The sequence below is a fragment of the Aethalodelphis obliquidens genome, unplaced genomic scaffold (genome assembly GCF_003676395.1).
Source record: "Aethalodelphis obliquidens isolate GAN/ISIS:26980383/991018 unplaced genomic scaffold, ASM367639v1 scaffold31, whole genome shotgun sequence".
NCBI classification, from domain to species: Eukaryota; Metazoa; Chordata; class Mammalia; order Artiodactyla; family Delphinidae; genus Aethalodelphis; species Aethalodelphis obliquidens.
The window spans coordinates 21,234,627-21,259,899 of record NW_020837975.1 but is presented as its reverse complement, the minus strand read 5'-3'; the positions used below and the strand labels follow the sequence as shown (position 1 = coordinate 21,259,899).

The window sequence follows — 25,273 nt, the reverse complement described above, 5'->3', positions numbered from 1 at the left end:
TGGTACAGCGTTTGGTGGAGGGGCTGGAAGGCATCATCCAACCATTTCTCTGCTGCTGCTGCCACAGTCCAGTGCGTTTCCTCCACACCCACAGTGCACCCTTCACATCTTTTTGTTTAGAGGAGAACCAGTAACGCTACTGATGAGATGTCCCCAGGGGCCTCCCAGAAAAGACCTGGGGTCTGGCCGCCCCTCACCTGGCCTCCGCACCTGCTCCAGAACCGTGTGGGGGCGCTTCTCAGCCCCAGCTGCACGTCAGAAACATCTGGGGAGCTTTAAACAATGCTAACAGCTGGGCCATCGCCGCCCAGACCAGCTGGAGAACCACAAGTATCCCGCCTTTAGAGACACGGGAAGTGAGGCTCCAGGTGTAAGATCACAGCTCCTGGTTGCGAGGTGGGCAAATGCAGAGGCAGCGTCTGAACCTAGGCAGTCGGTTCTTGAGTCCAAGCTTCGAATCCTGCACCTTGTAGTCTCTCCCCTGCAGGCTGAACTGCAAGAGGACTGAGCTGGCCACTAATAACCAAGCGACGACCTCAGTTCTTCCACAGCACAACCGAGATTTGAAAGGCCACTTTCGAAATAAACAGACCAACAGAGTGGAGTGTTATGTCCTGCCCCCCAATAGGGCGTGTGTGAAATTAGCAGCTGGAATTCTCTGTTTCTGAGGCTCAGGCCTCAGAAACTTTGCGGGCTGCCGCCCACGGTGCAGTTAGCCAGCGTGCTGGGGAACCTCGGCGAGGTCCTAAGTTCTGGAAACCTCTGGAAGGCTGTGACCTTTATCTTCTGTTAGTTTCTGACTTCACCAATGCTGGGGACTTAGAACCAACTTGATAAACACTTGAATGAATGAATGAATGAATGAATGGCAGACAGATTTGCACCCTTTGCTGGTGAGCTCTCGGCCGGCCGAGCACACCTTGTTGTATTCCATCTGCAGCGAGTACAAGTCTAGATGCCATCCAGGACTTGGGATTGTTTCTTTTGCTTTTAGTGCAGGTATTGGGAGGGATGTCATTCAAGAAAATGGGAAAAAAACAAATGGTGCTAACTTGTGCTCTAGGTGAAACCCTTCATTGGAGAGGCCTGTGGGTCTGAGATGTGAAAGGCGTGGCCCGAGGGCTGGTAGCAGGCTTTGCTTGTTTCTTTTGATGTGGACAAGAAGCTAACGTGGAACTTTTTCCCTCTATTCCACAGGTCACCGCCAAGACTGCCTTCCTATTTATTTTACCTCAGTATAATGTTAGCGTGCCTACAGCAGGTAAGAAAAGCACTGGTCTCTGTCTTTCCCGGGCCCTGGTAACCCCAAAGTTCTTGGAAAACATCCTTTTCCTGTGTATGTGTATGATCATTTTAGATACTTAGACTCAGCATCCAACTCCCTGTTGCTGTGAAGATGCAGCTTCGGGCCACGTTTAGCCCTCAGCCCGAGGCTCTGCAAGCTTGAGGTTCTCGGGTCCACCTCCAGGAACTGGGCATCGCCGGTGCCCTCACAGTGAATAAAGGTGGAATGTTCTTCACTGAGTCCAGCCCTCCCCTCTTCATTCTGCAGTGGACAGGCGAGTTGTCTGGACTTGGAGGTCAGATTCCTTTCCTGGCCTGGCTCCACCAGCGGCTAGCTGAAGGTCGCTGGGGCCAAATCCCTCAACCCATGGTCTCTGCAGGACGTGGCCGGAGTCTCTCCTGTACTCTCCTGCCCCTGCAGTCCCTGTAGCCAGGCTCCGGGAGAAGTCACCCCTCTGGGACAGCCAACTCGGCCCTTCATCTAGAATCAGAGCGAGGGACGCTGGCAGGAGAGGGACAAAACTCCACGCTCGTGAAGGAAGAGACAGGAAATGCCATGGCCAGCGCCGTAGTCAGGAGACTAGGCAGCACCAGCTCATCCCCAGGCACACGCCAGCCTGGCAGGCACACACACTGTCTTGTTTGATGCTGTGTGGTCCAAGGTCAAATTCAGCCTTCTTTACTCCTGTCTCTTGAAAATCCTAATAACTAGGACACCTCTAGACCCAGCTGTACTTATGATTTACGGATTTAAATTTTTCTTTAAGTTTTTTTTGGTTTAAAAAAAAATTGGGGTAAAATACACATACCATTTACTATCTTAGTCATTTTTAAGTGTACAGTGACATTGAAGTACCTTCACTGTGTTGGGCTGCCATCACCACCATCCATCTCTAGGACTGTTTCCATCTTGCAAAACTGAACTCTACCTCTTAAACAATAACCCCCACTCTCCCCTCCCCCACCCGCTGGCAACGACCATTCTACTTTGTCTCTATAAATTTGACTCTTCTAGGGCCTCATATAAGTGGAATCATATAGTATTTGTCCTTTTGTGACTAGTTGCAGTTTATTTTTAAATAAACATTTTCCAGAGTATATTTATGACTCTCACAGGAAATTTCTAAAATACAGCTAAACATGAGAAGATAAAAATCACACATGACCCCATCACCCAAAAACTACAGTTAGCATTTTGGAATCTTGAGTCATAACCAGTTTTTTGCTGTTAGCAGATGATGAACCCTTTTACCATGTCCTTCAGTATTCTTCCATTCAATAAGACATTCTGAAAAGCTACAGAGTATTTATTAATAGGGATTACTACAGTTACTTATTCAATCCCATATTGTTGAATATTCCTAGCTTTTATAGCGCTACAGTAAACATTCTTGTGATTTCCTGCATTCATGATTATTTTTTAGGATAAATTCCTATTACTGGAATTTCTGGGTCGAGTAGTATGTACATTTTAAAGGTTTTATATATGTATTGCCAAAATACCCTCGGTCATCTTCTTATGACCCATAAATCCTGTTTTTTGGTAAATATAAAATGCATAGGCTTCTTTTTTTAATGCCAAAATGCCAGTTTATTAATTGATAAAGAGATAGCCACCTATCAAAGGTTGTGCTCGTATTTTCATTACATTTCTGACCAAAGTCAATTTCCTTTTATTAATTTTTAAAATAAAAAAAATTTTTTTGGCCACGCCATGTGGCACGTGGGATCCTAGTTTCCTGACCAGGGATCGAACTCGTGCCCCCTGCAGTGGAAGCGCGGAGTCGTAACCCACTGGACCGCCAGGGAAGTCCCTGGATTTAGAGGGGATGCGAGATCATAGCCCAGCACTGCTTTGTTAGCTACCAGGAGGAAGTGTTGTCCTGGGGACCATGGCAGTTGAAGTACATGTGAGCGGGACATGCCTTTATTGTAGGAGGGGCCTGTTTGTAAAACCAGGTCATGACCAGAGGGTTGATTTTTTTTTTTTTAGTTTGAAAAAAGACTTTCCCAGAGAAATTGGGAGACAAGTGATATCCTAAACGCTTCCCTCTCACGTAGCGTGAAACAAAGGCTTCACGTGAAGCTCCAGGGCTGCGCCCAGAGCTTCTGAGCAGGAGTGTCCCCCCAAGTTCCTATCATGCCCTCAATTAGTTTGTTTTAACTAATTAATTAATTGATTAATAAAGACATATCTGTGTGCCTGCTGTGTGTCAGGCCTGGACTATAAAGTAATTATAAAACATGTCTGATCTGTGACTCACGGAACTTACTGTTTATTAGGGAGAGAATAGATAATACACAGCAAACAATAAATAATTATAGTTGTGATAAGGGTAGTGAAGGAAATATACAAGGTTGTGTGATAAGGAAAAATCAAAGGGTGATGACCAGGTGTTTCTGGGAAACTGCCTTTTGAACCGAGCGTGTGTGCAGGTGGTGTAGGGGGGTTTAGGGAGGGGGTCTGGGCAGAAGAAGGAACGTTCCAGGCACAGGGATCGGCATGTGCAGAGGCCTCGAGGCACAGACACCTTGGCGCACGCTAGTCACTGAAGGAAGGCCAGTGTGACAGGAGCCTGCAAGGTTCGGCATTTTTCTAGGGTGGGGCGATGCAAGTCTACCCCTAGAGTCCTCCTCCAGGCCAGAAGAAGGCCTGGGTAGAGGTGAAGGGACATAAAATCCATACTGAAAGAGAGGATCAACTATTGCTACGGAGCCTGACTTTTATTTAAATCTTGCCATTAGGGGCTGTTTGAAATAGGACAAGCAAATCATCCAGAGAGACGGTGCAATCAGAGTAGCCTGTTTAATTTTGTTTTGAGCGCCTTGATCACCAAACCCAGGGTGGTGATGTTTGGTTTATAAGTTGCAGAGGAGGGCAGATTTCTCACGGGAAAGAAGCAGTTCATAACCGAGGCCCGTGGAGGTTGCGAATTTAAAGCCCTCCCCCCACAAACCGCTTTAAGGCTGCAGGTGCCTGGGAATGGATCCTGTTTGTATAACCAGGGTTAATTCTGATTTCTAAGGCTTCTTCTTTAAGTGGCCTGTAACTCGTTCAACTCAGTGTTTAAAATGTGAATTCTAGGAGAGCAGTAACGGTTTTCATACAACGTGATCTACTGTTTCTAAATCCCTCATCCTCCCTCAGCAGAGGTTTTCAAGTTCTATAGAAAATAGCCAGTGGGAATGCTGATGAGGTTTTTTACCTGTTTCCTTTCCTCCCTCTCCTTCTCTCCTGTCTTCTTCCCGGCTCCCAGCATGTGCTTATAGGCCAGTGGTGACAAACATACCACAAGGTGAGTGGCTTAAACAACAGAAATGTAACGTATTGTACAAGTCCAAGATCAAGGTGTTAGCAGGGCCATGCTCCCTGGCTTGTGGCAGCAGGACACCAGTCTTTACCCTGTGTCCATGGTAGCCTCTGCGTCCCGTTTCCCCTTTCTAAAGGGACACCAGTCATATTGGATTAGGACCCATTCTACTCTACTATGGCCTCATCTTAACTCTTTACATCTGCAATAACCCTAACTCCAAATAAGCTCACATTCTGAAGTGCTGGGGGTTAGGAATTCATGGGAGTTTTGTGGGGACATGGTTCAACTCATAGTACTAGCTGTAAATATATGATTCTCTCACATTATAATAGCTAGTTAAGAAGATTAAGCTCTGTTCATAGAGATGAACTCAAAGAGGAGATGGGCACAGTTGTTGCAGTCAGAAGTTGTGCATCTCGGGGCAGTGCCGGCGTCCTTGGGGTTTTCTTTAAGGTCAACAGCGATGAAGCAGGAAATGGTTTTTTTTATTTATAAATTTTAATTAATTTATTTTTGGCTGCATTGGGTCTTCGTTGCCGAGTGTGGGCTTTCTCTAGCTGCGGTGAGCGGGGGCTACTCTTTGTTGCGCTGCGCGGGCTTCTCATTGTGGTGGCTTCTCTTGTTCTGGAGCACGGGCTCTAGGTGTGCGGGCTTCAGTAGTTGTGGCACATGGGCCCAGTAGTTGTGGCTCACGGGCTCTAGAGCACAGGCTCAGTAGTTGTGGTGCACGGGCTTAGTTGTTCCGCGGCATGTGGGATCTTCCTGGACCAGGGCTCGAACCCGTGTCCCCTGCATTGGCAGGCGGATTCTTAACCACTGCACCACCAGAAAGGTCCCTAAGCAGGAAATGTTCTTGTCACCACATCCTGTCTCTCATTCCCACCTGTTAGGGTTGCCAGACTTAGCAAATAAAAAATCCAAGACCACCTGTTAAATTGGCATTTCAGATAAACAGCAGGTACTTTTTTTAGTGTAAGTATATCTCAAAGTATATGTGGGGCATAATTATACTAGAAAAGTATTCTCTGTTTGTCTGGAATTCAAGGTTCACTGACCGTCCTGTATTTTATCTGCAACCATACACCCAGCCCAGCTCCGGCAAGGAATAAAATGTCATGTGTCTGGTCTTGCCATTACACTCCAAGTCTTTCTGATTCAAATACCACAGAGTATCTGCTGTTATGGCCAGAAGTATATAGACTGTAAAAGGTCAGCAAAGAATAGAGGCTTGAGTCTTCCCACAGACAGACTCATGGCCTGCTGGCTCCCCTTCTGATGTAGAACAGGTGACCCCAGACAGGCTAAAATGTACCAGGTTCTTTTGAGTTGTGCCACCAGTTTGCTGAGTTGTCTTGGGCAAACTGTGTAGCGTCTGGGTCTCCATCCCCACCTGTCAAATCGAGGGTGGAGGTCGCTGTGTCAACCCCAGCGATTCCTTAAGACGGGAGTCCAGGAGGCACTTGCTACGCAGGTTGTCCACAGACCAGCATCACCTGGGAACTTGTTAGAAACACAGACTCCAGGCCCCACTTCAGACCTTCTGCACCGGAACCTTCATGGTAACGAGATCCCCAGGTATTTGAAGTGCTGCTGCCCTGGGTGAAAAGTTCTAAGTAGACTTGCGGATGACCCTGTGCTTCCAACCCCAAAGGTAAGAGAGGGAGACGCCGTAAATCCAGTAACTCATTTGCATCTTTCTGTTCTCGTCCAGTTTTGGTTTTGCTATAACTGTTGCATCTAGGAGCGGGGGTGGGGGTGCCACCACTGGGTGGATTTGGTTTCCAGCTGGGCCGCTGCTGCCCAGAAGTCATGGGCACCTAGAGCGAGACGGCTGGGCGCGAGGGGCGTCTTGGAGAGAAGGGTTGGTTTCACAGTAAGCAAAGGGGACAAGGACCCATCCCCTGGCTCTGTTGGTCCCGGTGGTTTTATCACCACCAGCTGCTGTGTAGCATTTAGCAGCTGGAGATGAAAAGCCCGGGACCCTCCCACACCATAGCGTGGCCCTTGTTCTCACAGCCCTTCCAAGATGAGACACACGGCCCCATCAAAACAACCTCAGACAGATGGTTTTTTGTTTTTGTTTTTGTTTTTGTTTTTGCGGTACGCGGGCCTCTCACTGTTGTGGCCTCTCCCGTTGCGGAGCGCAGGCTCAGCGGCCATGGCTCACGGGCTCAGCCGCTCCGCGGCATGTGGGATCTTCCCGGACCGGGGCACGAACCTGCATCGGCAGGTGGATTCTCAACCACTGCGCCACCAGGGAAGCCCAGACAGATGGTTTTAAAGCCTCATTCAGCGAAGGCCTTTGTCCAGGGCTCAGAGTGTGTTTTGTTCCCTTGCTAGCTGGTGGGAGCTAGTCTTGTCTTGGGCTTGTATCATGTACTCGGAAGATTGGCGTCACATATCAAACCGAGCCCCTGTTTGTAAGATGAGCTTGTGGGGGACAAAAAGGGAAGAGACAGGTGGACGACAGGGGCTCCGGAGGAGGAAACCTGACTTGATTACAGACGAAAGCTGCCCAACCCGGACCTGTGGTCTGTCCAGCTACAGGAGACTTGAGACTCAAAGAGCCTGGCCTTGTCCTTTTATTCCAAGGGAGAGAGTTGCTGGACATTCCCAAGGATACAGCAGTAAGGGCAGAGGAGGGGGCTGGGCCCCTCACACCCCGTGCAGCACCAGGACCCAGGGTAGCTGTGGGAAGGTTGGGTTGCCAAACGGGCTGGTGGGCATGGCCCAGGGGACCCAACGAGGAAGGCAGAGATCTGGGTCCATCCTGGGCCCTCGGGCCACACAGCGGCCAGGATCCCCTTTGGCCCTAAGGTCCTGTCCATATGGATAAGAGAAAATAAACCAGAGTCTTCACTGCCGTCACTGTATTGGCTGGCATCTGAGGAAGAGGGGGGCTTATAGCCAGACCTGGACGTGATCTTTTATTTTATCAGTAGGCAGAAACTACTTAGTAAACTTCCTTAGTCTGTTCAGGCTGCTATAACGAAATACCGCAGACTGGGTGGCTTATAAACAACAGAAATTTACTTCTCACAGTTCTGGAAGCTGGACGTCTGAGATCAGGGTGCAGCCTGGTCAGGTGAGGACCCTCTTCCAGGTCACAGACTTCTTGCTGTGTCCTTACGTGGTGGGCGGGTAAGGGAGCTCTCTGGAGCCTCTTTTTTTTTTTTTTGCAGTAGGCGGGCCTCTCACTGCTGTGGCCTCTCCCGTTGCGGAGCACAGGCTCCGGACGCGCAGGCCCAGCGGCCATGGCTCACGGGCCCAGCCGCTCCGTGGCATGTGGGATCTTCCCGGACCGGGGCACGAACCCGTTTCCCCCGCATCGGCAGGCGGACTCTCAACCACTGCGCCACCAGGGAATCCCTGGAGGCTCTTTTATAAGGGCACTAAGTCCATGCATGAGGGCCCGCTCCATGCTTATGGTTTATAAACACCTCCCCAAAGGCCCCACCCACTAACACCATCATCTTTGGGGGTTAGGATTCCAACATGTGAACTTGGCAAGGGACACAAACATTCAGACCATAGCAGTTATTATTTAAGTATAACAGTCGTGCAGGAAAGTGGAGGGACTGTAAGAGGTCACCTCCAGGTAACAGCACCTCGGAAGTGTGTCCCCTTCCCGCCTAGACTTGATTTCTGTCCAATCCCCTGTTGCAGCCCGGAGAATTTATCCCACGTGGAGCTTCTAGAGGTTTCAGCAAGAACCACTGAGTTGAGTCACTGTGGCTAATTGTTAACCAGCTGAAGCTGACCACGCCGGTAGCATCTTTGAACGGCTGCCTCCCCTCCCCTGCACTCCCATTTCTCCTGATCAAATCTTTTCTTCTCCTGTCTAGCCAGGATCATGTTTTTTTCTTACTCAGTTGTTCTTACTGAAATAGTTTTTTGTCCTTAATTTAACAATGAACTTGTTGATGTTATTTTTATCCAAGTTAAAAAAAAAAAAGGCTGTGACTTTAGACATTTTTTGGTATGTGATCTCGAGGAGCTGTTTCCTCTTTATGGCTCTCAGTGAATTAACAAAAAGTTCACACCTTCCACCTCGCAGGTGCTCTTCAGGCGCTGCATGTCGTCTGCCCAGGCCGATTGTAAGTAGAAGCCTCAGACTTAGAAACAGCCGTGGGGCTGAGTGTGGGCCTGGCACCAGGAGTTACTGAGATATTTCTTTCTTGAAGGCCACAGGCCGGGTTATATTAGCCTTATAAAAAGGAATGGTACATCAGGAAAACTGCGTAGAGGCTGGGCACTCTTATTTCCAAATTCTCCTTAGTGCATCTCTCATTTTTGCTGCATCTCATTTTTTGCTACATTTTTACATCATAAAAATATCCCTGTCTTCCTACCTTCTATAAAACTGGAGAAAATAGATTACAAATCATGCAGTCTGGGGTTAAAATGGTAGCTCTGCAGATTCTTTAATTTCCGGGCAGCCTGGGAGAGGGAGGGAGGGAGGGAGTGTGTGTGTGTGTGTGTGTGTGTGTGTCTGTTTGTCTGTTTGTCTGTCTGTCTCTCTGTGTGTGTGTGTCTGTGTGTATTAGTTTGCTAGGACTGCCATGATAAAGTACCACAGACTAGGCGGTTTATACAATAGTAAAGCACACACATTCTTAAGGGCACAGTGTGATGAATTTTTACGTCTGTGCGCACCAGGTGGGGAGACAGCGCTCCTGACCTTCTCAGGCCCCTCCAGTCAACACCCCCTCCCAAAGCAACCGCTCTTCTGTTTTCACGTTTCCTGCTTAGTTTTACCTGTTCTTGCCCTTCATTTCTCCCTGATTTTTAAAAATGGCTCCACTGTTTATATCAGTACGTGTGTCAGAATCCCCTGGGGAATTTAAGCACAGATCCCTGGGTCATGCCCAAGTTTCTGATTCACTGGTCCTGGGGTGGACATACATGCAGCAGTGTGCACCCCTGGGATCCACGGAGAGGCTGGCACTGTGGTCCACAGCCACAGCTTGTTACAACTGCGTGTTATAAGCCCCCGTGTTTATAACTCTGGTCTGTTTACCCGGTCCTCCCTAGATGAAAACTTCTTGGGTTGTTTCCATCAGTTTATTGTCAAAAACCATGCTGCTGTGTGCAACCTTGTGCCTGTGTCATTTTGAACGTGGCAGGTACGGCTGTGTGATAAATTCCCAGAAGTGGAATTGCCACATCCAAGGGCTGATGTGTTTGTAATCACAATGGAAATTACCAAATTGCCCTTCCGAAGAGGTGGTCCATTTTGCATCCCACCAGCAGTGTGAGAGCCTCTTTCCCCACAGCCTCAGCAAGAGTGTGTGTCAAGCTTTGGATTGCTGCCAATCTGATAGGGATGACGTGGTATCTCATTGTAGTTGTAGCTCATTTCTCTTCTTTTTCTTCTTTTTAAACAGCATGTTACAGAGAAGAGTGGCATTTTTTTTTTTATAATTTTATTTATTTATGGCTGCGTTGGGTCTTCGTTGCTGCGCGCGGGCTTTCTTTAGTTGCGGAGAGCAGGGGCTACTCTTCGTCACGGTTCGCGGGCTTCTCACTGCGGTGGCTTCTCTTGTTGTGGAGCATGGGCTCTAGGCACACGTGCTTCTGTAGTTGTGGCACGTGGGCTCAGTAGTTGTGGTGCACGGCCTTAGTTGCTCCACAGCATGTGGGATCTTCCCCGACCAGGGCTCGAACCCACGCCCCCTGCATTGGCAGGAGGATTCTTAACCACTCTGCCACCGGGGAAGTCCGGCATATTTTTTTTAAATATATATTTTATTTATTATTTATTATTTTTGGCTGCCTCGGGTCTTAGTTGCGGCACACGGGTTTCTCTCTAGTTGTGGTGTGTGGGTTTTCTCTCTCTAGTTGTGGTGCGCAGGCTCCATAGCGCATGGGCTCTGTAGTTTGAGGTACGCAGCCTCTCTAGTTGAGGCGTGTGGGCTCTAGAGCACAGGCTCAGTAGTTGTGGTGCACGGGCTTAGTTGCTCCGCAGCATGTGGGATCTTCCTGGACCAGGGCTGGAATCTGTGTCCCCTGCACTGGCAGGTGGATTCTTTTTTTTTTTTAAAACATCTTTATTGGAGTATAATTGCTGTACACTGGTGTGGTAGTTTCTGCTTTATAACAGTGAATCAGCCATACATATACATATAGCCCCATATCTCTTCCCTCTTGCGTCTCCCTCCCACCCTCCCTATCCCACCCCTCTAGGTGGTCACAAAGCACCGAGCTGATCTCCCTGTGCTATGTGGCTGCTTCCCACTAGCTATTGATTTTACATTTGGTAGTGTATATATGTCCATGCCACTCTCTCACTTCATCCCAGCTTACCCCCACTGTGCCACTGGGGAAGTCTGGCATATTTTTAAAAAATATTTATTTATTTATTTGTTTATTATTTTTGGCTGCATTGGGTCTTAGTTGTGGCACGTGGGATCTTCATTGCGGCATGTGGTGTCTTTCATTGTGGCATGTGGAATCTTTCGTTGCAGCACGTGGGCTCTTCGTTGCGGCATGTAGGCTTCTCTCTAGTTGTGTTGTGTGGGTTTTCTCTCTCTAGTTGCAGCGCAAGGGCTCCAGAGCTCATGGGTTCTGTAGTTGTGGCACGTGGGCTCCAGAGCATGTGGGCTCTGTAGGTTGAGGTATGCAGGCTCTCTAGTTGAGGCGTGCGGGCTCAGTAGTTGTGGCGTGTGACCTTAGTTGCTCCACTGCATGTGGGATCTTAGTTCCCGGACCAGATCTCCAACCCCCGTCCCCTGCATTGGAAGGTGGATTCTTTACCACTGGACCACCAGGGAAGTCCCTTCATTTCTCTTCTGTGTGAGGTTGAGCATCCTTTTAAATGTATAAGGGCCATCTGTGTTTCTTTTCTCTGTGAACTGTCCGTTCATACCCTTTGCCCATTCTTCTGTTGCGTTTGTTACCTTTTCATGCTTAGGTTCTAGGTGCTCTTCATACTTTAGCGAGATTAGCCTTTGTTTATGATCCGAATTGTAAACATTTTCCCCTTGGTCATCACTTGCCTTTTGATGTTGCTTATGGTATTTTTTCATACCTAAGTTCTGGATTTATATATATTGTAAAAGATTCAAAATAATGGGAAAACAGAGTTGGCCAAAAGCACAAAAAGCAATAGAAAGTAACTTTTACAAATCCAGGTTTGCAGGGCTTAGGAAGAAAGCCGGGAGAGAAAGGAGGCATCCACATTGTGCAGTGATGCTCTTTAAGCCACCAGGTTTTCGGACAAAGGCAGAAGCCTCGTTGGCAGGTGACCAGACTTTAAGGGGATGTAAAGAGCAGATGGAGCGTCAGCCACAGGTGGCCACGGGCCAGCTGAGGTCCCGGGGAGGAGGTCAGAGATTGCACAGCTGTATCCGGACAAGATGGGACCTGTGAAGGCATGCGGGAGAAGCTGCTTACAGGTGAATGTCTATTAGTCATAGGAAACAAAACAGGAGGCCAGTAAGAGCGCTGCTCCTAAAGGGCCAGCTCCACCTGAGGTTGTCAGGACAGCCAGGCCCTTATTGATCACGTTGACTCTCTTTTTAAACTTTGATCAGAGATAAACAAAGCAAGTGTCACTTTTGAATGAAGACAGGATAACATCCACAGGTCGTTATTGAAGGTGTTCCTTCCAGGGTGAGGTTAACCCTTCAGGGGAATATACTGACCTACTCCATGGTGTTGCATAGGAAAGAGGGCTCACAGAATATGGGTGTTGGGAGGTGTCAGGGGTCGTCTGGGCTAGGGATTGCAAATTGGTGGCCTGTGGTCAGAGTTGGCTTGTGTACTTTCCTTAGCCAGTTTGGTGTTGGCCCATAAAGTGTTTTTACAGTTTTGGAATTAGTCACCGGCATTTTAAAATCAGATGATTCACGTAGGGATTTCTCTCTTTGCTTTTGAAATATGGGGCCACGCCCCTCCCGGCGCCTTCCCCACTCCTTCCTTCACCCCTTGGGACATGCACTCTGCACTTTGCCACAGTCTCCACTCCTCTCTAATGTCTTCCTGACATTAAGACTGCCTGGCAGCCACCATGTATCCCAGTTTGAATTGTTTTTCTTTAAGTAAGGTTGAAATGGAAGTGGATCTTAAACTTGTTTCTCTCTCAAAGTGGAAATGTGGAAGACAGACCAAGAGGGCCCTAGAGCTGAGGAAGAACAGTGGGGAGCATATTGTGGCACTGAAGACCATTCCCTGTTTAGTGCAGCGGCCTCTGTGCTGAAAGGATTTATCTTAAGACGCACGGACCACTTTGCTCATTGCATTCCCCACCTGGTCTCTGCGGGCGTTTTGCCGTGACTCAGGGCCAGAATCGCTTCTCTGGTCTAAGAGCTCAGAGATGTGCTGAAACATACTCTTCTGAAAAATCAGTCACTCACTGCCAGGCCATCGCCGTTCTTTCTGAGAGCTCATGCAGGATAGGGGCACTGCTTAGAGGGTCAGAGCTCTAACTTGGGGAGTGAGAGGATTTTTATAAGAATTAGTGAGCAGCCAAAAATTTAAAAAGAAAAAAACCCCAGAATATCCATTTGTTTATAGCCTCTTGGAAAAACACAAAGTTCCAACCTCCACAGCTCTGTGGCAAGCAGAAGGGGCCAAACCAATCTACTTTCCTGCCCTGTTGAAAAGCAGGCAGGCAGCAGACAAGGGGCAAGCAGCAGAGGTAATCTGCATGCATCAGAGCACAGCTCGTGAGTATCTGGATACCATGCTGCTTGTTCTGTTGTAGGGAGAGAGAGATCAAAGCAGCAGCTTCTTACCAGCAGGGGGGCGGGGGATGTGAGGTGGCTTTGGGGGTGGGGCGGGGCAGCCGGACACTGGGAGATCTGAGAAATGGCCCCTGTCCCTTTACCCCGTGAACCCTGTTTCTTCATCCCCTCTGCCCACGCTGTGGGTGGTTACAGGGATCAAACGAGAGCACGCTGAAGCATTCTGAAAGCACGGGGGCTACAGAGGGAACTTCAGGATCTTTCTCCACGGCCAGTCTGCCAGCTGGTCCTTTTGGTTCCATCACCCACACCTCTCCCAACTTGTCTTCTCCACCACACTGCCGCCATCTGAGTGCAGGGCGCTCCCACCCCCCAGCCTGGGCTCCTGTGAGTGCCTCCTGACTGCCCTCCTGGCCCCATTCCGGCCCCCCAGCCCATCCACCTGGCAGGAAGAGCGCGTCTGTGACTCAGTCCTCCAGAACCTTCCCTTGCCTTTGGAAGCGTGACTTACCACGACCTGTCGGGGGAGCCCCCCGTGGCATGGCTTGCCCACCCCTGCTCTGCAGGTCACGCCAATCCTCTGTCCAGCTGGACCTTCCCCGGATGCCTCCGCTCGGACCACTCCACCCTCACCAGCTCTCTGGCCTGCATTCAGTGACCCTTCCTCCCCAGGGCCCTGCCCCTCCTCATTTCCTGCCACATCACAGCACTGATCACACCTGGCCTGGTGTTTTTTTTAAATTATAGCGAAATACACATACCGTGAAATGGACCATCTTAATCATCTCTGAGTGTACGGTTCAGTAGTGTTAAGTACATTCACACTGTTGTGCAACCTCCAGAACTCTTCATTGCAAAACCGAGACTTTGTATCCGTTAAACAGCAACTCCCCATCCTCCCTGCCCCCAGCCCCTGCCAACCGCGTTCTTTCTGTCTCTGTGAATTTTCCTCCTCTGGGAAGCTCCTGTGATGGAATCATACAGTATTCGTCTTTTAGTGACGGCTTATTTCCCTTAGCGTTATGTCCTTCAGGTTCATCTCTGTGTAGCATGTGACAGGATTTCCTTCCTTTTTAAGGCTGAATAATGTTCTGTTGTACGTATAGACCACATTTCGTCTTTCCATTCATCTGTTGATAGACACTTGGGTAGTTTCTACCTTTGGCTGTTGTGAATAGTGCTATGAACATGGGTGTACAGATATTTCATCAAGATCCTGCTTCTAGTTCTTTTGAGTCTGTATCCAGAAGTAGGATTGCTGGACCATCTGGTAGTTCTATTGTTAGTTTTCTAAGGAATCATCTTGCTGTTTCTGATAGTGACTGTACCATTTTACATTTTCACAAACAATGCACAAAGGTTCCAATTTGTCCACACCCTCGTCAACACTTGTTATTTTCTGTTTTTTGTTTGTTTGGTTTTTTTTGTTTTAAATTGTGGCTATTCTCATGGGTTTGAGATGGTATCTCATTGCGGTTTTGATCTACATTTCCCTAATGATAGTACCCCGGCGCAATACAGTAGGACCTTGTTGTTTATTTTATCTATAGTAGGTTGTATTTGCTAATCCCAAACTCCTAATTTATCCCTCCTCTCCCTCTCCACTTTGGTAACCATAAGTTTGTTCTCTGTGTCTGTGAGTCTGTTTTTGTTTTGTACATAAGTTCATTTGTATCATATTTTATTTTATTATTATTTTTTTTTTTTGCGGTACGCGGGCCTCTCAATGTTGTGGCCTCTCTCATTGCGGAGCACAGGCTCCGGACGCTCAGGCTCAGAGGCCATGGCTCACGGGCCCAGCCGCTCCGCGGCATGTGGGATCTTCCCGGACCGGGGCACAAACCCGTGTCCCCTGCATCGGCAGGCGGACTCTCAACCACTGCGCCACCAGGGAAGCCCCTGTATCATATTTTAGATTCCACATATAAGTGATATCACATGATATTTGTCTTTCTTTGTCTGTCTGACTCACTTCACTTAGTATGATAATCTCTAGGTCCATCCATATTGTGGCAAATCTTTGCCCATTTTTCAATCTGGTTGTTTTTGTTTTTGCTGTTGCTGTTGTTATTGGCCTCTGGTTTTTAGGTGTAGAGAATTTGGTGTGCACTGGCTAAGCTCTGAGAGGGCAGGGCCATGCCCTCGTACCCTGCTGTCCCCAGCACGGGGCCCTGCACGTGGTTTATTAGTGGATGAATAAACATGCAAGGAGCTCTCATCAGCAAAGGAAAAAAGAATGTATTAGTCTATCCATCCATTCTTGTTTCAAGAAGGTTTTAAGGCTCTGGTCACATCTCTTTGGAACCATAGTATACGGGGTGACGAATGGAGGTGACCTGAAGAGGCTTTAAGATGGATAATCCAAAGTCTTGACACACGTCATTTAACTGCTATGGGACCATGCTCATTTGATTGAGGATAAATCCTATTTTGCCTCATAAGGCTGGTCTCGATGGTGAAATTTGCATGTGTTTAGTTATTTTATAGTTTCAAAATATGCTGCCATCTAATTAGTCTCCTTTGATCCTCCCTTATGAAGAAGGCAGGGCAAGGGTAATGCCAGCCCTATGATGGAGGCAGGAAGGAGAGGCTGACCCATACGCCCATCTCTTCCCTTCCTCGCATGTTTCCTCCTCAGTGCTGATTCCCCTCCCTGATCTCAGTCCCTTCCCGGGTCAGTCACCTAGTCTTACCAGGTCTCTGCCGCTGATGGCCCTCCTCCCTCCCTGTTCCGTTTTCCCCTTTAATTCAGGTCCCTGTGGTTCCTTACCTGCATCACTGGTGTCTACCTCCAGGCACGATGCTGTTTACTGCTGCCAGAGTAAACTTTCTGAAGCCCAGATTTGTTCATTTTCCTATTGAGTTTGAATTCTTTGATGTTTCCACCTTGCCTTCAGGATAAAGTCCACACCCCTTGACGTGGTACCCTGGCTGCCTGCAGCACTGCATCCTCCTTGCCTGCATCCTTAGCAGATGCTGCGTCCTCTGCCCAGGATGCCCTCCTCCCCACACCTGACTGCCCCAGCTTGTTCTCAAGTTTCTATATCTTCCTGTTTACCCTGAGGGGCTGCCCCAGCTGGAGTCGGCCCTCCATTGCCTTGGCTCCCTGTGTGGCTGTCTGCCTGTCTGTAGGTCATTGTACATTTATTTGTCAGTCTCCCCACTGGTCTGTGCTCTCTGAAGCCAGGGCAGCGTCTTTTATCTCCGTGTTTCAATAATTAGCCCAGTGGCTCTCACAGAGTAGGGTCTTTGTGGAAGGTAGGAGGGAGAGGAAAAGGGAAAGCTTGTCTGATCTCAAAGTTCATGCACTCCATGTCTTTACTGCCCCCTCCCACCCCACCCCCACCCCCCGACCACCAGTGCATTCTCCCAGTCCAGGGTGGCGGGGTCATGGGTTGACTCCCAGAGTGACCCAATCAGCTCTGCTTCGCTCTGCAGCCACCCTGAAACTCACCCACCCTGGCCTGCCTTCTGGTAAACGCATCCCAGCAAAGAGAGATGACTCGTGTGTGACTCAGCACGAAAGCAGCACAGCTGGAAAGGGGGCCAATGTGTCTGCTTGGGGGAGGGCGGGCCACAGAGCACCAGGGATCCAGGCCTGCCAACTGGAACAAAGGCACGAATCCTCCTCTGTCCGCGGAGAGAGAGGCTGTAGTAGCAGAGCTTTACAAAACTTAGATACCTGGGATTCCATCTAATTTATTACTACTAAATAATATTTTATTAAACTACTATTTAGTGCATGCCTACCATGGTTATAGGCACTGATAAGTATCTTGCATACAGATTATCTCGTTTAATCCTCACAATAGCCCAACAACAACAAAAATAATAGCAAATACATGTATAGCGCTTACTGTGCACCAGATACTATTCTAAGTAAGCGCTTTGCACTTTTGAAGTCACCTCATTCTCACAGTAACTCTGCAGTACAGGAACTGCTGTTATCCTCATTTTACAGATGAGGAATCTGAGGCACAGAAAGGTCAGAGGTGCTCCAGAGTCACACAGGAAATAAATGACATTTTCTTTATCCATTTGTCTGTTGATGGACACTTAGGTTGCTTCCATGTCTTGGCTCTTGTAAATAGTGCTGCTGTGAACATTGGGATGCATGTATCTTTTTGAATTAAAGTTTTCATCTTTTTTTTTTCTGGATAAAGAAGGAGTTTTATACACGCACATGCACACACAATGGAGTATCACTCAGCCATAAAAAAGAATGAAATAATGCCATTTGCAGCAGCATGGATGGACCTAGAGATTATCATACTAAGTGAAGTAAGTCAGAGACAAATATGGTATCACTCATATGTGGAATCTAAAAAATAATACAATAAATCTGTTTACAAAACAGAAACAGATAGACATAGAAAACAAGCTTATAGTTAGTTACCAGAGGGGAAGGTGGTGGGAGGGATAAATTAGGAGTATGGGATTAATAGATGCACACAACTATATATAAAATAGACAAGCAACAAGCATTTAATGGATAGCACAAGGGACTATATTCAATATCTTGTAATAACCTATACTGGAACATAATCTAAAAAATATATATAGCTGAACCATTTTGCTGTACACCTGTAACTGACACAATATTATAAATCAACTATACTTCAATTTTTTTGAAAAAGAGGGAGGTGTGGGTTCCCTGGTGGCCTAGTGGTTACAATTCTGGGCTTCCACTGCCGTGGCCTGGGTTCAATCTCTGGTTCAGGAACTGAGATCCCACAAGCTGCGTGGTTTGGCAAAAAAAAAAAAAAAAAATCAATATCAAAAAAATAAAAACAAAGAGGGAGGAAATAAATGGCAGAGCTTTGATACAAGCTCAGGTTTCTGAGTCCACACTCTTTTTTTTTTTTTTTTTAATTATTTTTGTTTTTGGCTGCGTTGGGTCTTCATTGCTGCGCGCTTTCTCTAGTTGTGGAGAGCAGGGGCTACTCTTTGTTGTGGTGCGTGGGCTTCTCATTGCGATGGCTTCTCTTTGCTGCAGGGCACGGGCTCTAGGTGTGCAGGCTTCGATAGTTGTGGCTCGTGGGCTCTAGAGCACAGGCTCTGTAGCTGTGGCACACGGGCTTAGTTAGTCCGTGGCATGTGGGATCTTCCTGGACCAGGGATCAAACCCATGTCCCCTGCATTGGCAGGCGGATTCTTAACCACTGTGCCACCAGGGAAGTCCTGAGTCCACACTCTTAACCCTGCATCATGCGTCCTCGATGAAGTATAACTGCAATCCCATTTTTACAGGGAAGGCGATTACGGCTCAGAGAGGTTGGTCACTCTTCTATAGTCACACAGCCAGGGAATGATGGAGGTTGGTGGTCTCCAGTTGCTGGCTGCAGCCACTGTGCCTTCCTGCCCCGATCAGGAGACATCGTCATGATACGCCGTGTGCTGGCTTCTCCTTTCCCCTCTGCACTGGTGCTCCCAAGGGCCAAGTCCAGAGGGTGGGTGGGGTTCTCGGGAAGAACATCCTCTAAGTCTGGGGTTACAGCCAAAGGGAAGCGTTTGATAGCACATTCTGCTCCAGATCTCCTTTCAGTTTTGGGTCCCAGAGCACTTCCTCACCCAGGGATGCTGACGTGGCTCTCGTTGCCTCCACAGATGGCGAGACGGTGCACTACCACTACGGGCCGAAGGACCTGGTCACAGTCTTGTTCTACATCTTCATCACCATCATCCTGCACGCTGTGGTGCAGGAGTACATTTTAGACGTGAGTGACGTGTCTGGATTCCGAGATGGGAAGCTGGGGGGGTTCGGCGGGTGGAGCGGCTGCAGCTGTGAGGCTTCCGCTTTGTTTGGAGGCCCTGGTTGGTCCTACAGCAACCGGATCTCCTGCACCACAGTTTGGTCTCCGTCCCCCTCAAAGCCTTCGTAGCACGTGGGACCACAGTGTTTATTAACGGGAGGGAGCTGCCTGACGTATGACGACACGATGTCCTCAGGGGTCGAACACAGCAACCCTTGGGGGATGTTTTCTTTACATCTCAGCTAAAGACATTCATCTCGCCGCTTTCTCAAAATGCTTGCCTTAAACTAAACACTATACGCACACACGAGGCTTCCATGAAATAACTTGGATGAGGCTGGCTTCAAACTTCAGCCCTTTTGTGGGGAGAAAACAGGAGTTTGAAACCTTGCCGTTACCTGTACACTCATGTTAATATGCAGGATTCTCTTCTTTAGAAAATCAGCAAACGGCTTCATCTCTCCAAGGTCAAGCACAGCAAGTTCAACGAATCTGGACAGCTGGTCGTCTTTCACCTCAGCTCGGTGATCTGGTGCTTCTACGTGGTGGTGACGGTGAGTGGTCCTAGGGGCTGCTGATGGCTGGGGCCCGGGCTGCCGTGTTATCGCTGTGAGAGAGGAGTCAGTGGTTTAGATGCTGTTTAATAGCTGGGGAGCGTCCTCTGGTCCAAAAGTAAACACTTGTCGTTATGATGTGATGTCACGGTGATGACAGCGTATAGCTCCACAGCTCTGTGTTCCGTCCTGGGGCCCTCGCACGGTGCTGTCCCCTGAGCTGAGTTTTATGTTCATTCCGGTACCTGTGTTATGGATTGAAGAAATCCAAGCTCAGATTTCACAGTGGCCCCATGGTCAGTGGCTCTGAAGTGGCCAGGCCTTGGACTTGAGGGTCTGGTTCTGTTGCACCACACTGGCCTGCTGAGGCTCAGCCAGCCTCCCCCTGCATGCACGTCAGGTCCCATCAGAGTCAGTGCTGTTTCTACGAATGCCTGGAGGACCAGACAGTTGACTCACCTCCCCTTTTGCACAAGAATACTCTTATTTCAAGCAACCTTTGATACAGCAAAATTCCTTCGTACAAAGGAATGTGGACAGCCCTTCGGGGTCCTTTGTAACAAGCCTGTCGTCCTAGGAAGTGTTTAATCCCCTCCATTCCCCCCCAACCTGGAGCACCTCCTGTCTGTAACCGGGTCTCTTCCTCAGGAGCTAGAATTGTCCTGTGAGAAATCCAGGGCCGGGGCTTGGAAAATTCAGCAACCCTGTGACCTCCTAGAAGCTTCCTTCCCTGCCTCCCCTGACCTCTCACCCCCTTCCCCTTCCTTAGCAACAGTGATGAGCTTTCCCGTCTTCAAGACCAACCTATCTGTCTGCGAGCTGAACGCTGAATCCATATTCTCAAAGCGGGACTCAGCATGCCCTTTTGTATATTACCTTTATTTCTATTATCATTTAATCACAGAACAATAGGAATTTTCAATGCAGGGCCCAAGGCCTCTGTGCTCTGGAGCAGGCCTGCCACATTGTACTCCCCCTGGGGCAGACTTCGTGTGTGGTCTGTGTGAGTAGCGCCCCCTACCTTTGTGCAGCCCACGTGCGGCCCCGGGAAGTCTAGGTACGGCTGGGCTCAGGCCTCTCCCAGCCACTGGGTGTTTGGTTTACGCGGCCTCTGGAGACCCCGAGCTGCTTTGAAGCAGAACAGCCCTCGGGTCCCACGGACATTTAACTGCTCTTGCAGGAGAAGCGTTGCCTCATCTCTGAATCACTTTTGCCCTTTCTGCCTCAACCCACCGTCCACCCCAGCTGTGACCCAGTTTCACCAGATTCGCAGGCCAACAGCCAAGGGACTTCCCCCCAGTTCCAGAGTGTGCAAGGCTCCTGGGCCGTCCAGGGCTTAGAAATGATGCTCGTTAGTCTGGAGCTGCTACGCTTTTCTGGGGACGTTTATAACAGGCTTTTACCATGGTGATAGCCAGGTCTCCACTCAGCATCTCCAGAAGGAGAATAGAGACCAAGGGAGCCTGGAAAGTTCCAGTGACCCCAGGTCCTGATACATCGTGTGGCTCTCAGACCTCACCTGCTCCCTCCAGGCCATTCTGCACGGAGTGAAGGTGACTGAAGAAGAGAGGGTCGTTTTGTAAAAGGAGTGAAAACAGCTAGTTTTTTAAATCCTATGTTTCTGTTATGATGGACTTGTTCTCGATTCTTCTCTTTCGCTCTCCGGTCAGTCCGTCGGCAGGTTCCCCCACCCACTGCCACCAGCACGTGGAGCGTCTGTCGCTGCTCTCTGCCTGCACCTCTGCCCCCGGGCCCATGGGTCTCTCCAGGGGATGCTTGACAGTATGCTACCAGCATCTCGTGGGTCGAGGCCAGCGATGCAGCAGAATGTCCTGTCGTGCCCAGGACAGTCCCACAGCAAAGACAGTCTGGCCCCAGGTGTCACTAGTGCCATGGTCAGGAGGCCCTGAGCTGCATCTCTTGCTGGACCACTTCTGGAAGGAGGCCGTTTCCACTCCTGTGTCCGCTCACCCCAATCCATCGTCTGCCCAGCCAGACAGATCTTTTTAGAACATAAACCAGGTCTCGCATCCCCTGCCTCAAATCCCCTGTCGCGCTCGTGCTGAAGTGGGTCTCCCTCCTCGCTCCCTCCTCACTCCTGTGTTCCGGGTGCTGCTGGCCTTATCCGTCTGGCTCGCTGGCCCCAGCCCCCCTGTTCCTCTGACTCTCCTGGCTCTCCTGCCTCCTGCGCTTTGCAGGGGTGCTTCCTCTGCTGCAGTGCTCTGTCCCCTGACACCCCATGCCATCCAGGTCTCCACCTACACGTAACCTCTGCAGAGAACTCCCCGCACACTTGTGTCTGCTGCACCACGCCTGTTGCTGTGGCATTTTCTTGAGCTGTGTGTTCTCTGCTGCCTGCCTCTCCCTCATACTAGCCCCCGAGCTGCTGGGAGCAGGCACCGTGCGCACTGCTATCCCCCAAGCGCAGTTCCTGGTGCACGCTAGGTGCTCACTCAATATTGTCCTGAGAGGGAATAAGTCGACTGCGAATGCCTCTTCTTGTTCCAACCTTCAACAGTTTTTAAAGTAATGAATTGCTTGTTTTTATGAACATCATAGATGATCATTTAAAAAAAAATAAGCCATACATAAAAGTTTGAAAAAGAAAGTAAAAATTGACCCTAAACCCCTCCCCCCACGAAATAACCAGCTTGATCTTGGTGTTGAATTCAGACATTTCTCTCTGCATTGATCCAGGCAGGGTGATGGGGTCGTAGATGGGCCAACTGATAATTTAATAAGAATGTCGACCTCCTACCTTTAGTCTAGCTCTCAGCTACTGTTCATCGTTCAGGGGAAGCAAAACGCTGTACTGGGAAAGCAGGGTGGGAGGGTGCCTGGCTTCCCAGGGTGCCTCCCTTCACAGTTTAAACCTGCAGCCCAGCGCTCAGCGGGAGCGCCTCTGAGGCAGGGGCTCAGGTAAGGGCTGCCTTCTGACACACAGACTGCCTGCAGCAGAACCTCAGCAGTGGGTGTTCCTGAAGGACCACTGGGTCCAGGCAGCAGCTGGCTGTGTCAGGACTAGATGCTGTTCTCTCTTCCTGTGGTGCTTTTTGTTCATCCACTGGAAAGGAAGACTGCAGGGGAGGGGAGGGGGTGTGCCAGCCCGCTGAGGCCTCCCTTGCTCCTGGTTGATTTGTAGAATCAGGAGAGAACAGAGGATCTTAAAGGCCGCCCCCCCAGACGGCAGGCCCACCGGCGGGTGGGATCCGGGGGTGAGCCCACACTCGGTGTGCTGTGCTGAGCTCCGAGGGGCCCCGGCCCAGCCTCCCTGGGCGGTTGCCTGGCCCGAGGTCTGGAAAAGACTGTTCTCAGTGAGTCATTCTTCCTCTGGCCGCCTTGCTTGCCTCCCTCCGCCCGGGACTGCCCCTCACAGGCCGGCAGCATTGTTCTGGGGCGTTTTCTCTGCTGGTTGGCTTCACAGTTCTGATTTCTTTGTCTCCTAAGTAAAGCGCCAAGCTGGGGAGGGTCCCTGTTTAAAATCACAGGATCGTCTGGGCTTTTTGAGCTCTTAGATTTCTGTCAGGGCTGCTTTTCTTGGCCAGTCTTTTTGGCAGAAATTCTTCTCCCACTTCGATCCCAGAAGTACCATTTTCATCCTTAAATACATTGGTGTTTCCTCTAGGAAGGAATGGCCTCCCCACTTCGGTTTCCCTGGAAAAGGGGGTAGGGAGGGCGAAGGCCGTGAACCTGTGTGCCCGGGGCCGGCATCTGATGCAGGCGGCGTGTGGGGGGCAAAGAGGGGTGGCCCCAGTGTGGGTGCGGAAAAGCCCTCTCCTCCCACCCCCGCGCGCCCCAGAGCCTCCCACCTCTGCCGGACTCTGAGGGGGAGATGGAATGTGGCCGGGAGGGTCTGGTGGGGAGACCCTTTCCTTCAAACCTATGTTACTGTGACTGCCCTGGGGCCTGCGCCTGATGGGACCCGTCTGTTGAGTCATTGTGCTAATGAGGCCCTGGTCGTATCTGAAATGTCCAGGGGCACTTAGGGACTCAGGGTCTGGGTGGGAGTATGACTGAGGCTCCAGTAGTCACCTGGAGGCTCCTCTGGGAACTGCTGGGCCTCCTCCTCGCCCAGGGCAGCCCCGTCCTCAGTCCCGGTGGGAACATCTGAGGCTTTGGGCCTCCTCATCAAAGCCACCAGTCGGTTGGTTTATTTCTGACTCACCAGGACAGCCAGGCCTGGGGCGCTTGGACCAGGAGGCTTGAGGCGCAGCTCAGAATTCAGTCGTGCTGCCAAGAAGCCCCCTTGTTTTGGGAACTCCCTCCTTTCCCTGTCTCTAAAAGGAGGTCAGGCTGGCGTCACCTCCTCCGCCCTCTCTGAGCGTCGCGTGGCGTCAGCCTCCTTTTGCTCGTGGTGGGCCGTTCCGCGTATGTTCTGTAATCTTGGATTATCAACTCATCTTTAGCAAGGTTGTGTGTGTGAGAACCCTGTACGTTCTCGGATGAAAGTACGTCCCGATGGCCTCACCGGCCCACAGATACTGTTAATACCAAGTTCTTAGTGTGAGGGCGCCTAGACACACAGGTGATGTCCATTTGAGCTCCAAACCCACGTGAAAGCGAATCTGAAGTTACAGATTTTCAGGGGGTCATATTTTTGTTTCCATCCTGAGCCCCGGGTGAGCAGACATGGTCCTCTTCTCCCTGCCTTGCTCGTCGGACCCTTCCTAGTCTCCCTTTTCTCTGGGGTGCTGGCCCTTTAAGGATCTTCTGTTCCCACGCAGGCGCGAAAGCTCTGGCCCTACAGCCTCACCCGCTCAGGCTTTTAGCTCCCTACCCTCTTGGGCCCTCGGGTTTTCCCTTTCTTATTGTGAGCTCAGCTTTGCATTGAAAAGAACATTTGTTAGACTGCATCCAGCATGTCCAGATGTTTTGTAACAGGAGGGTTTTCAGGTCACCTCCCCTACTCTGTAAGAGGACCTGGGCTAGATACTGGAGATGCAAGGAGGCGCCAGAAAAAGAAGGCACGAGCAGAGCCCTGGCGGCCAGCAGTGATGGTGCTATGTGATAAGTGTCACACGTGAGGCCCGTCGGGGAGGCCTGTGGGGTCCTGCCATACTTTTTATTTGTGGTGGTGTGAAGAGCCAAAGTAGGCTTTTCGTTTTTCCAGGGGACGGTGGCTCCGGAGTCCATTTGCTCATTCACTCTACAAGCATTTCCTGAGTGCCTGCACGCCAGGCGTAACACTCGACGCTGTCACGTAAACATAAACTGTCACATTTATTTCTAACAATAACTCTGGGAGGGTATTTTGATCCTCGTTTTCCAGAGGAGCCAGCTGGAGCTCAGGGAGACTGACTCGCTCAGAGGACGCAGCTGATCAGTGTCAGACCCACAGTCAGACTCGGGTCCTCTGACCCCAGAGCAGGGCTCTTCCTCCTACATCACGGCTCTTTTCCATAGTAAAGAGACGGGCCAAGTGCCAGAGGGGTTCCATGTTCACGTTTCCTGTTCCTTCCTCATTCTGGCAGCTGGGGACTAGGTGCGACCCTGACCCCTGACCCCCAGGCCCGCCCAGCAGGCCTCACGTTCACATTTCTAAACGCTGTCTCTCCCCGTCCACTACAGGAAGGATATTTAACAAACCCAAGGAGCCTCTGGGAAGACTATCCGCATGTGTACCTCCCGTGAGTATTGTCACCCTCGGTCCCCAGGGAGGAGCGGGCTGGTGCACTGGCTTC

The 25,273-nt window shown here is 49.9% G+C and overlaps 1 protein-coding gene across 3 annotated transcripts in view; it reads left to right on the top strand.

Annotated features, from left to right (window-relative positions):
• TRAM2 (translocation associated membrane protein 2) overlaps positions 1 to 25,273 on the top strand; it is a 74,895-nt gene that overhangs the window by 38,125 nt on the left and 11,497 nt on the right. For all 3 annotated transcript variants that reach the window (XM_027127492.1, XM_027127491.1, XM_027127490.1), the window contains exons 2-5: positions 1,198 to 1,261; positions 18,893 to 19,002; positions 19,476 to 19,592; positions 25,161 to 25,219. In XM_027127492.1, coding sequence (XP_026983293.1) covers positions 1,198 to 1,261; positions 18,893 to 19,002; positions 19,476 to 19,592; positions 25,161 to 25,219 — 350 coding nt within the window. The remainder of the gene's footprint in view (positions 1 to 1,197; positions 1,262 to 18,892; positions 19,003 to 19,475; positions 19,593 to 25,160; positions 25,220 to 25,273) is intronic.